The sequence below is a fragment of the Zingiber officinale genome, chromosome 3B (genome assembly GCF_018446385.1).
Source record: "Zingiber officinale cultivar Zhangliang chromosome 3B, Zo_v1.1, whole genome shotgun sequence".
Lineage (NCBI taxonomy): Eukaryota > Viridiplantae > Streptophyta > Magnoliopsida > Zingiberales > Zingiberaceae > Zingiber > Zingiber officinale.
Genome location: NC_055991.1, coordinates 118054369 through 118065220, shown reverse-complemented (window position 1 = coordinate 118065220; position 10852 = coordinate 118054369). Strand labels below are relative to the sequence as shown.

Here is a 10852-nt window from a genome sequence, read left to right as displayed (position 1 = left end):
CTAAAATTGATTAGGCGGATTGACTCACCAATCGATTGTTATAAGTACCAATCGATTGTTATTCGCTGAGTTATCCACATAATGTCTCTGAATTAATGGGTGAATTTGATTGGTGTTCATCAATCGTTGATGTTAGATGTCAATCGATTAGGATGGATGAACTGATGAATAGTAGCTTAATCGATGAATAAACTCGGCTGTTTTATTTTTTATCATATGTATTATATTAAATACAATTTAGGTAGGGTATCTTTAGATGTTTGAGCGTTTGGAATTTTGATTGAATTTGAATATTGAAAGGAAGTAAGAGACATCCTATGGAAATAGGAAATTTATGTGTTTAGTTCATGTTCATCACCACTATTTTTTCAGGGGATAAAAAAATAACTAATATATTTTTCTTTAAAGACAAAATTAAACTTGTCTTCTTTTTTAAAAAATAAGAAAATGTTTAAAATCAAGTTTAGTCATTCATTTATTTTATGATAGTCTAGTGTAGAAACCTTTTATTTTATTTTAATAATATTCTGTCAAAAATGATATTTATTTTCATTCTAGCACATACTTCCTAAATAGTTTTCGTTTCCATTTTCTAATTTGTAGAATAAGTAAATAGTTTAAATATTTGTTAGTTTAAACATTATCCATTATTATTTTTCAAAAAAAAGATGAAAATTCATTTGTCTCATATGAGCAATTCATTTATCAATTAATTATATCATAATGACCTACTATTTTTCATATGGTAATTAGATGATAGTTTTAACCTTTTAGTTATTTTATATGTTCATTATAATCTATTTTAGAATTTATTTATTGCACTTCTAAATTAACTTGGAAATATCACTGTATTTAATTATAAACCAATATATTAGGCAAAAATAAAAAAAATCCTAATTATCTTTTTTTTTTCAAAGCATACCACTTTTAAAAAAAAAAGAGAAAGAAAGAAAGGACTGCATCATATTATTGTCTTTAAAATATTTTTATTTTATCAGTGTTGTAAAAGTTATTTAAATAGTTGCTACAATAATTTTAAGTAAATTTTGACTATGTTAAAATAATTTTAATCAAGTTTAAATATTTTTAAAAATAAAAATATGAAAAACGTTAGTTTATTATTTTTAGAAAAGGATATTTTTTTTTTGCTAATAATAAATATTTTTATTATTCGTTTTACACCTATAAATTTGTTAGAGGTGAACGAAATAATTTAGTAATGAAATGAATAAATTATGTTTGGGTGCGTTTGGTTTGTGTGTTTTTCATTTTCATTTTTTTTTTGAAAAATACATGTTTTTGAAAAATGATGTTTAATTTGTATTTTTTGTGTCTGTTTTCTAAAAAAATAGATAGTATTTTTTAAAAAATTAGAGAATGACAAAAAATCATTTTCCATTTTTTAAAAAATAAATATTTTTTAAAAAATAAAAATAAAAAACTTGCAAGCCAAACGCACCTTTAAACAAAAATGAGAAAAACTAAAATGTACCTTGTTTCTGCATTTGGAAATAAAACGGAAATACCATTCCAAAAATAATCCAAAAAGGGAAGCAAACAAAAAGAGGCAAGAAGGAAAAAAAAAAAGAGAGAGAAAACTTTAACTTCCATACTGACGTGTCAACCAACCTTAATCACTCATTGACTATTCCTTTTCTTTTTCCTCCTACAGCTCGATTCTCACCATCTTCGCCTCTCCTCCCCCTCCTCGTCGAGTCAGAACAGAGCGCCGGTGGCGATGGATTCAAAACAGTTCTTGGCCGGTGTTTTGACTATCTCCATGTTCCTCATGCTCGGAAATATGATCAAAAGAGATCATTTCGACACAGTTGAGGTAAAAATAATAGTAATAAAAAACGAGTTTCCTCTGTTTTCAGTTTGTTTTTTGTTAAACATTGCTGCGTTGATTCCTCTACTTCTGGTTTTTTTGATCTGATGTTGTTCCAAAAAGCTTCAAGTATTCAACTTTTCCATGTTCTGTTTAATTGTTTGTCGGTATTGGAATGGTAGAATATGAATCGTGTATTGTATTTCTACTCTTTTCAAGGTGTTTTTCTCAGAATAACAACGTTAAAGATGAGAAATAACTCTCAACCATATTAAAATTTAGTAATTCAACACTTTTTGATATTTAAACATATTCTTAAAATCCTGTCTGAACATGAAACGGGTGAACTTTTGTTCTTCATTTCTCATCGAAGTTTTGGATTCGATTGAGCTCTTTATTGAATGATCTCTTGCAGGGGCGGATCTAGGATTTTAAGTTTAGGGAGGCCATATATCAAGTGACGAAATTAAAATAATTATTAAATATATTCTATAATAATAATCCTTCCTAACTTTCATGAATAATATATATTTAATTGAAATATGGAAAAAAAAATAGTCCTCTAAGGATTCGAACTTGAGAGGTGCGTTTGAAAAATAAATTATACATACCATTAGACCAATAATGCATATTACTTTTTAAGGGTCTAAATAATATATATACTAAACTATTTTTAAAAAATTAATATAAAAATAATATTATTTAAAAATTTTGGAGGGGCCGTGGCCCCCTCGGGCCATTAGGTAAATCCGCCCCTGATCTCTTGTAAACTGCTCTCTATTTTGCACCATGCACTTCAGGCGAGGCACCGAGGGGAAGAGAGGTCGCTAAACTGGGTTAGTCGTCAACCAGCTAGAACCCAAGCCCTTAAACCATGCTGGGGAAAGCCAGGTTCAGCTCTGTGCTAAAACTTTCAAAACAACCTAGCCCTGATTAAAATAAAAACTCTAGTTTGATTTGTTCTAACTCATGGATCATATTTGTTCAGAAGAGGACGCAGAACAATCAAATGGCCACATCACATTCTCCTTGAAGAGTGGCCCAGAGTACCATCCCTCACAGGTCTACTACTTACATTTTTTTTTGTTTTTGTTTTTGTTCTTGTTTTTGCTCATGCAAATTCTGTAGTTAATCAGGATCATTAATTTCTGAAAACAAAGATCGTCTTGTGCTAGTAAAAGTGTTTCAGAGTTTTGTTTGATCAAATAGGTGGCTGATGCTGTGGTCATTGCAAGGTATCTTGGAGCCACTTTGGTGCTCCCTGATATAAGAGGAAGCAAGCCAGGTCAAAAGAGGTATTCCATTTCGCATCATCTACATCGAAACATCGAGCCATACTCGATCGGTCGTTTGTCTATGAGCAACTAATCTTCAATTTTGATGCTAATGGGGTTCTTCATGAACTGCACTGAGAATGCTTGCCGAAATGCCTCTGAGATTTGCAGTTTTTACTAACAGAACTGATCGCCACTGCAGGAACTTCCAAGAATTATACGATGTCGATAAATTCATCCAGAGCCTGGAAGGTGTCGTCAAAGTGGTAAGCGAGCTTCCCGCCGGCGTAGCCGCTCGACTGCCGACTGTCATTAGAGTCCCCAACGGCGTGTCGGAGGACTTCATCAACGAGCAAATCCGACCAGCATTCCTCGCCAACAACTACTTGAAGCTCGCGAGCTCTTTTCCTTCAGCCAGCGTAGGAATGCGGGAAAACCGCAACGACGAACTGGAGTCAGTCGCCTGCTTAGCCATGTTCGGCAGTCTCGTAATCAAACCCGCGGTGTCCAAAGTGGCCGACATGATGATCCAGAGGCTCCAAATGCTCGGACACAACCTGCACAGCCAGTTCATCGCCATCGACATTAGGACTGATCGGCAAAGCTGCAAGGAAGGCAAAACCGGCAAGAAGGCCTGCTACGACGTGCAGGAGGTCGTGGATTTCTTGCGAATGCTCGGGTTCGGAAAAGACAACGCTGTCTACGTAACCCAGACTTGGTGGGATGAAACTCTTACTCCATTGAAGGAGTACTTCCCAAGGACTTACACGAAGGTAATTAAGAAATTGAGTTCATTCATCTTCCACGATCGATTTGAACCTTGACCGTGCTGTTTGCTCCGGTGTTGCAGGACGATTTGGTGCCGGCAGAGAAGAGGGCGGAGGTGCTGGGGACTGGGAGTGAGCTGGAGAGAGTTATCGACTTCCAAATCTGCTCGAAGAGCGATGTGTTTGTGCCTGCAGTGGCCGGTGTGTTCTACGAGAGTGTGGCGGGGAAGAGAATCGCTTCGGGGCTCACCAAGATTCTTGTGCCAGGTCAAGTGGATGATGACGCGTATGCTGCCACGGCGGATGAGTTCGTGTCCAGCTATGTCTCCAAGAAGAAGCATGTTGCTTACTCGTGCCATTGCTAGATTTTATTGCTATATAGGAGTGACACTTGGGATTGACGTGTTCCCTACTGCAATCCAATTCGTTTAATTAAATTAAATAGATCTTGTTGGATGATCATCCGACCTGGTTGTGGCCAATTGCTAGGGTTTACATTTGGTGGAAATGCTTAGATTATCTTCTTAAAAAATGCTAGAATTTGGCGTTCAGTTCAGTGGAAATTTCGACGCAAATAATTACAAACAAACGTCGAAAGCAACGCATAGATGTCCGCCGGCCGGCCGGCCGGCGGGCGGCCTTCCCAATGCAGTATCAAAACCCATTAGATTCGTTCCAAGTTGGATCGATTTTTGATTCCGACGTCGCGTTGATATCCAACTGGACCGTCGCAATGCGGCAACACCGTCAAAATCAAATCTTGCTGCTCCGACAGCTCGAGACGGAGATGCGGTAGCTCACCTTCTTCTCCGACGGCCGTAGATGGCAGCCGGCGAGTACCTCCTTCTCCCGGCTGCCGCTGCACTGCTCTTTCTCTCCTTCTTCCTCCGTTGCGATGGCGAGCCAATGGCCTGCGACGCCCCTTCTCCCTCCCCCCTCTGTGAGGCCTTCCTCTACGTCCGCCCTCGCGGGCTCGACGTCTCGGCGGTTGCCGATCAGTTCGCCGCCAACGCCTCGCTCATCCAGGCCTTCCTCCGAGGCTCCGAGGAAGACTACCTGGTCTCGGTCCCCTGCGCGTGCGAGCGGCCGGCGGACGCCAACCTCACCGCCCTGTTCCACGACGCTGTCTACCAGGTGAAGTACAAGGACACCGCCGACGACATTAACGCCACAGTGTTCAGCGGGTTGGCGTGGCGCTTGCCGGCCAAAGTCATCTTCCCAGGCAATATCACCGTCCACCTCCCCTGCGGTTGTTGGACGGCGGGAAGAGGAGGATCAAGGGAGGAGAAGAAGGTGGTGGTGGTGTCGTACGCTGTGCAGGCCGGCGACACGTTGACAACCATCGCTGACTTGCTGGACACCGACGTGGATTCGATCATAGCGATAAACGCAGAGTTGAGTCAGCACCCGAACTCCATCCCCCTCAGCCAACTTCTGTTCGTGCCCATGGGTGCACATTCTTCGCCGGAGCTGGCGCCGGCGGCGCCTCATGCTAATTACTTCAAAGGTAAACCATCGGAGAAAGTTCGAGTTTGGAAGAGAACTAACGCATCATTGTGTGGGTTCAAAACATTAGATTGACTCCGTGGCGTTGGAATTTATCAGGGAAGCAGAAGGTTGCAATCATAGCGCTTGGCATTTCCATATCATTTTTGTCGATCATCCTCATCGGCTTCTCGGTACTCTTCTATCAGAGAAGGCGATCGGCTGACACCATTGACGAGAAATCGAAGGCAAACTCGAGCAAAATTACAAGCACAAGATGCACAGTTGCAGCCTTGGAGAGCCGGCTTCTTACTTGCAAGAATGGTGAAGGTATTAAGATATTTAATTTCTAACCTTAACTATGTCTCTAATTAAGCTCTAATTATGGTTCTTAACCCTTAAAAGTCTCATTTTGCAGGAACTGCAGCATTCAGAACAGAGAGACCAGTGATATTTAGTCTGGAAGAGGTTGATCAAGCCACTGCAAGTTTTGAAGGATCAAGAAAGATCGGCGAGGGAGGGTACGGCAGTGTGTATTTCGGAATCTTAGCCAATGAGGTAATAGATCTTCAAGTTCATATTCATTTCGATAGAAAACAAGTTGTTTACTAATATCAGTGCAGGAAGTTGCGATTAAAAAGATGAAATCAAGCAAGTCCAAGGAGTTCCTTGCTGAGCTAAATGTTTTATGCAACGTGCATCACAGAAATGTGGTATGTCACAAAATAGAACCTTCAATTCAAGTGTTTCTTTGTTGTCTAACTACATTCGACTCTTCGAACTAGGTCGAACTCATTGGTTATGCAGCAGGAGAGGACTACCTTTACTTGGTCTATGAGTATGTTCAGAATGGCTCACTGAATGAGAACCTTCATGATCCATTGCTCAAAGGTTAGGGCCAAGCACTTACATTTACAGTATATTATATTGATTGAAATGTATCGAAACAGCCAAGTCTAATGAACTGCAAAGCAGGTCATCTGCCTCTATCATGGACTGCAAGAACTCAGATTGCATTGGATACAGCATGCGGAATCGAGTACATACACGAACACACCAAGACGACTTGTGTTCATCGCGATATAAAGACTAGCAACATCCTTTTGGATAGCACACTAAGAGCAAAGGTGAACCTTTTTGTTCAACTTCACTCAATTCCATAAGTCTTGAGTTATGTTTTATTGTTCTTCGAACAGGTAGCAGATTTCGGGCTAGCAAAGCTGGTGGAGGAACACAGGGAAGAACAAGGGTATTTAGCTACACGTTTGGTCGGAACACCGGGATACCTTCCACCAGAGTTCGTATATATATGTATAGATAGATAGACCGATCATATTCAGTTACTTGACATTAGTAGCTTGTTTTTGTCAGATCTGTTAGGGAGCTGCAAATGACCACCAAATCTGATGTGTTTGCCTTTGGAGTTGTGCTGTCTGAGCTTGTCACAGGCCAAAGGGCTCTAACTCCAGATCGAAAGGATCCAAGCAAGATGAGATCACTGGCCACAATTGTAAGATTATCTTCAACTTAGCTGTTTATGGCAATGAAAGAAAAGAACAACATAACAATGGCAGATTACTGCTTATTTGTGATTTGCACCAGATGAAAGGAATTTTCCTCTCAGAAGATCCAGAGAGAGCCATTGAGGAGATTATAGATCCAAATCTGAATCATTTTTACCCTGCTGAAGAAGTTCACAAGGTTAATTAGTTCATCCTTAATTTTTGTCTTTCTTCTTTTTTTTTTTTTTTAATTTTCTTTCTTCAGATCATGACAAATAGTTATTTATGAATCACTGCTTTAACCTAATTCAGATGGTGCACATTGCTATGTGGTGCTTGAGTGATGATCCTGTAAGTCGACCGGAAATGAGAGAGATCACAGCAAACCTATTGCAGATTCTGATGGCTTCCATAGAGTGGGAAGCATCACTTGGTGGCAACAGTCAAGTGTTCAGTGGCATCTTTGGAGGAAGATGAGGACTGTTTTCCAGTTCAATTAGTCTCAACTATTTTAGGTTGGCTATATGAATCGTACTCCTTTGTTGTACTCTTTTGTTGTTCTCTTTTGTGTACAATACTCTATTTGCTTATGATTGGATCGGAATTGTGATAATGATGTTTCATGTAGGTCACAAAGCAACAATATTATCACTACGCCAAGACTTCTATTTCTTTTTTTTTTCTATCAATAAAAGTAGATTATAATTTTGACTTCACCACTATTTGTAGTCAACTTCTTGTTCACTCTTTTATAAATCTTCACATTGCTAGTTAACAAAAGTGAAAATAAGAGATTATAAGAGATGAGAAAGATCTATGTACCTAGTATACAAGTTTTCAATTCTCGTAAATGAATGGAACAATGAGATGACAATTTGTACACATATTCTTTGATGAATACGGAAATGATTCAACCTTTTAAAACATAATTTGTCATGAAAAGAATATAATATTTAATTTATGTAACTATTAACATATGACATGTTTATTTATGAACGAATCTAATGAAATGTTGTAATTATATAATATATTCGTTAAAAATGAATATTGTGATGACATTGCTAAAGAAATTCATGATGAGCTTAATCATTAATCCAAAATAAAATAAATTTTATTTGGCCCTAAATTAACTTGATTTTGAATTAGCCCCCAATTAAGTGCTAAAACGGCTTAAAAGGAGATGCTTTAAAATTGGTTGTTCACTATTTACTAATTATAAACGGCCAAGATCACACACTATTGAATCGAACAGACGATAAGAAGCCCTCAATATGAAATCCAACAGATAGATTTCCTCTATAATATTTGCATCTTCTTCATTCTCTACAATAAAATGATTATGTATGCTCACATATATACTAGCTGTTATTCGTGTAGTATGTCGTGGCCTTTTTCGTTGAGCTAATGTCCGAAGGAACCAGAACCTCCAAGCTCCGGCGGCCGCTCCTGCCCTCGCCGGATCCGTTCCCTACGCTGTGGAACTTTCTCGCCTTCAGGCTTAGGAACGGAGCTCGGTTTCTTGCCCTCCTCTTCTTCCCCTTCTTCGGCGGCGTCGAATGCCTGCCGAATTAGAGCACGGATCGAGTCGGGTGGCAGGAACGCCCTTACGGGGATCGCCGCCGCGTTAGCGTGCAAGAACTCAGCGTAGGCGGGCACCACCGTCTTCTCCACAGCCTCCCGAATCTGATTTCTCAGATCGGCATCGCGGAAGCTGTAGAGGCTTCGGTGCTTCCTCATGTTGACCTCGAATCCCCTCATGAACTCCTCCAACTTCGCCCTCGCCCTCGCCTTCCCCTTCCCCTGCTCCGCCTTCGCCGCCGCGTCGTCCCTCTCCACCAAACTCAGCAGCATTCCCCATGCCGACTCCTGGTACGCGAACGCCGCCTGCTCCGCCGCGTTTTTGAACGTCGCTCTCATCGTCTCTTCCCCCACCAGCTTCGCCAGCTCCGTCCCTCGCGTCCGCGTGTGCACGTACCAGTACGCATTGGTGGCCATGACGTGAGGAAGCGCGCGGTCCTTCTTCCCGCACCTTGCGCGCTTCGCCTCCACGTTCCTCTGCAGCGCCTCTAGGATGTTGCGGGCCACATCGCGGAGAAGACCATCGTCGCTGGCGTCATCCACCGGAGGACGGGACGGCGGGTCTTCTCTCCAATTGCGCTCTGTTCGGAGCACTCGTTCCATCGGTCCAGCGTACCTGGCGGTCGCGAGGCATTTGAGGTAATGAACGGCGTGCCGGACGACCTTGGGCACCGACCCGTCCCCGGGCGACGGCTCGGCGGCGTCCTGCAGGCCTTCGATCCGGAGACCGAACTCCCACAATGCCTTGGCGGCCGCATGGACAACGAGCTTTTGGAGCTCGCGGAACCGAGCGCGAATATCTCCGCCCGGCTCGCCGTCGAAGGTAGACTCTAACTGTGGCCGGATGCGGGCCAAGGCATCGAACATGTCGAGGAGCTTGAAGAGCTTGTGCGGCTGCTTGGAGCTCCGGGCGACGCCCTCGCCGAAGCGGAAGAAAACGGCCATGATACGGTCGGCGATCTTGGCGAAGCATTCGGGCCAGACGACGCCGTCCATCAAGGGACCGAGCACGTCGCGGCAAAGCTGCTTCTCGAGGGCGAACAGTGTCTGCACCGCCAATTCGAGTTGCCGGATCCAAAGAGTGATCGCCGGCTCCACCTCCGCCCACCCCATTGCGTCTATCTCCTCCGGCGCGTACGTCCGCAGGTACTCTGGGCTTAGCCTCATCAACGCCTTCGCAGCCCGACGATATCTCACCTACAACCACCACCAACCCCTTATCTAATCCGCCGGCGGTCGGAGAATTCACAAAGATCGAATTTTTAGGGTTCGTTAAGATCAATTACCTTGACGAAGATGTCAATCGCGATGTCGAGGCAATCGTTGGTGGCGAGAGTTTGGGAGATTCGCCGGAGGGCCTGGACCTGGAGAGGCGAGGCGAGAGGTGCGAGATCGGAGCCGTCGGTCGATTGGGCGAATTGGTCGGGGCCGTCAGATTCGCCTAGGGCATTGTGTTTCAGCAGGAGCAGGAGGGATTCGTAGTCGTCCTGGAGCCGGACTAGGGCTTCGTCCAATAGACCCTCGTATCGGAGGGCATCGACCTCGTCGGCGTAGATCGCCTGGAGAGCGGTGAGTGTCTCCTGGAGACGACGGAGGCGGAGGCGGTCCGTGGCCTTGGTTCGGCTCAGGAACTCTACAGCCTCCTGGAGCCGCTGCACGGCGGGATCGCAGTCAGCCGCGACGCCCGCGACAGCGTCGTGGAGGCGGTCGACGCAGTCGACGTAGTCGATGAGAGTGCCGGGGTCGGAAGGGGAGGGGGAGAGGCGGAGGAGGCGGCGTTGGAGGGAGCGGACGAGAGAGAAAGCTTGGAGGAGAGCGAGGGCAGGGGAGACAGCCCGGTCGATGCGGGAGCGGAGAGCGCGGGTGGCGACGGCGTGGGACTGGAGCGGAGACACGGTGTCGGAGACGGTGGAGAGGGCGGAGAGGTGGGAGGAGAGGCGGGCGTCGAAGTCGGAGAGGGCGGTTTCGACGTCGGAGGTGGACCGGAGGAGGGAGGCGAGGCCGGAGCGCGAGGCCTGGAGCTCGGCGAACGCGGCGGTGGAGACGTCCACCGCCATCGGAGGCTGGCGAAGGGGAAGTGAAGAGGGGAATGGAATTGGAGGTGGCGAAAGGAAGAAGACAAGATATAAATAGAAGGCGGCAGGGTTGAGATGGACGGAGAGGTCGACGGATGGTGACAATCGGCGACGATAAATTCAAGGAACGAAGCCGGCGGCAGGGCGAGGATTCGAAGGCCATTTGGCGGAAAAAATTGAAGCCAAGGCGCCGCGGAATTATAAAAATATTATTTACCAAATTTTAAGAAAAAAACCTGATATTATGAGAATTTGCATAGAATGGAGTTACCAGTGTTTATTAACACTATTTTCCCTGTAAATTGGATCCGGCCCTTTCTTCAATTCCTTTATTTAACGTATT

At 43.9% G+C, this 10852-nt stretch overlaps 3 protein-coding genes across 3 annotated transcripts; 2 read left to right on the top strand and 1 right to left on the bottom strand.

The window, feature by feature from the left end:
- The first annotated feature begins 1684 nt into the window (after window positions 1–1684).
- Window positions 1685–4318, top strand: LOC121968554 (protein MANNAN SYNTHESIS-RELATED 1-like). The gene is made up of 6 exons (XM_042518875.1): window positions 1685–1834; window positions 2629–2719; window positions 2817–2890; window positions 3038–3123; window positions 3305–3875; window positions 3953–4318. Exons 1-6 carry the CDS (start codon window positions 1739–1741, stop codon window positions 4232–4234), a joined length of 1200 nt encoding a protein of 399 aa, XP_042374809.1. The 5' UTR covers window positions 1685–1738; the 3' UTR covers window positions 4235–4318.
- A 264-nt stretch (window positions 4319–4582) lies between these two features.
- LOC121968553 (lysM domain receptor-like kinase 3) lies at window positions 4583–7491 on the top strand. Its single transcript, XM_042518874.1, has 10 exons — window positions 4583–5376; window positions 5475–5684; window positions 5773–5912; window positions 5978–6067; window positions 6140–6245; window positions 6330–6481; window positions 6551–6651; window positions 6726–6864; window positions 6957–7055; window positions 7169–7491. Exons 1-10 carry the CDS (start codon window positions 4692–4694, stop codon window positions 7331–7333), a joined length of 1887 nt encoding a protein of 628 aa, XP_042374808.1. The 5' UTR covers window positions 4583–4691; the 3' UTR covers window positions 7334–7491.
- Window positions 7492–8126: 635 nt separating this feature from the next.
- LOC122055161 (exocyst complex component EXO70I-like) lies at window positions 8127–10491 on the bottom strand. Its single transcript, XM_042616545.1, has 2 exons — window positions 9721–10491; window positions 8127–9631 (listed from the first exon to the last, which is right to left on the bottom strand). Exons 1-2 carry the CDS (start codon window positions 10489–10491, stop codon window positions 8258–8260), a joined length of 2145 nt encoding a protein of 714 aa, XP_042472479.1. The 3' UTR covers window positions 8127–8257.
- Between the last annotated feature and the right edge of the window lie 361 nt (window positions 10492–10852).

Coding starts and splice junctions, on each gene's coding strand:
- LOC121968553 (XM_042518874.1), top strand. CDS start 4,692: ATGGCAGCCGGCGAGTACCTCCTTCTCCCGGCTGCCGCTGCACTGCTC. Junction 5,377..5,474: donor TCATGCTAATTACTTCAAAG/GTAAACCATCGG, acceptor GGAATTTATCAG/GGAAGCAGAAGGTTGCAATC. Junction 6,652..6,725: donor CCGGGATACCTTCCACCAGA/GTTCGTATATAT, acceptor TGTTTTTGTCAG/ATCTGTTAGGGAGCTGCAAA.
- LOC122055161 (XM_042616545.1), bottom strand. CDS start 10,491: ATGGCGGTGGACGTCTCCACCGCCGCGTTCGCCGAGCTCCAGGCCTCG. Junction 9,632..9,720: donor CGATTGACATCTTCGTCAAG/GTAATTGATCTT, acceptor TGGTGGTTGTAG/GTGAGATATCGTCGGGCTGC.
- LOC121968554 (XM_042518875.1), top strand. CDS start 1,739: ATGGATTCAAAACAGTTCTTGGCCGGTGTTTTGACTATCTCCATGTTC. Junction 2,720..2,816: donor ACCATGCTGGGGAAAGCCAG/GTTCAGCTCTGT, acceptor ATATTTGTTCAG/AAGAGGACGCAGAACAATCA. Junction 2,891..3,037: donor CAGAGTACCATCCCTCACAG/GTCTACTACTTA, acceptor TTGATCAAATAG/GTGGCTGATGCTGTGGTCAT.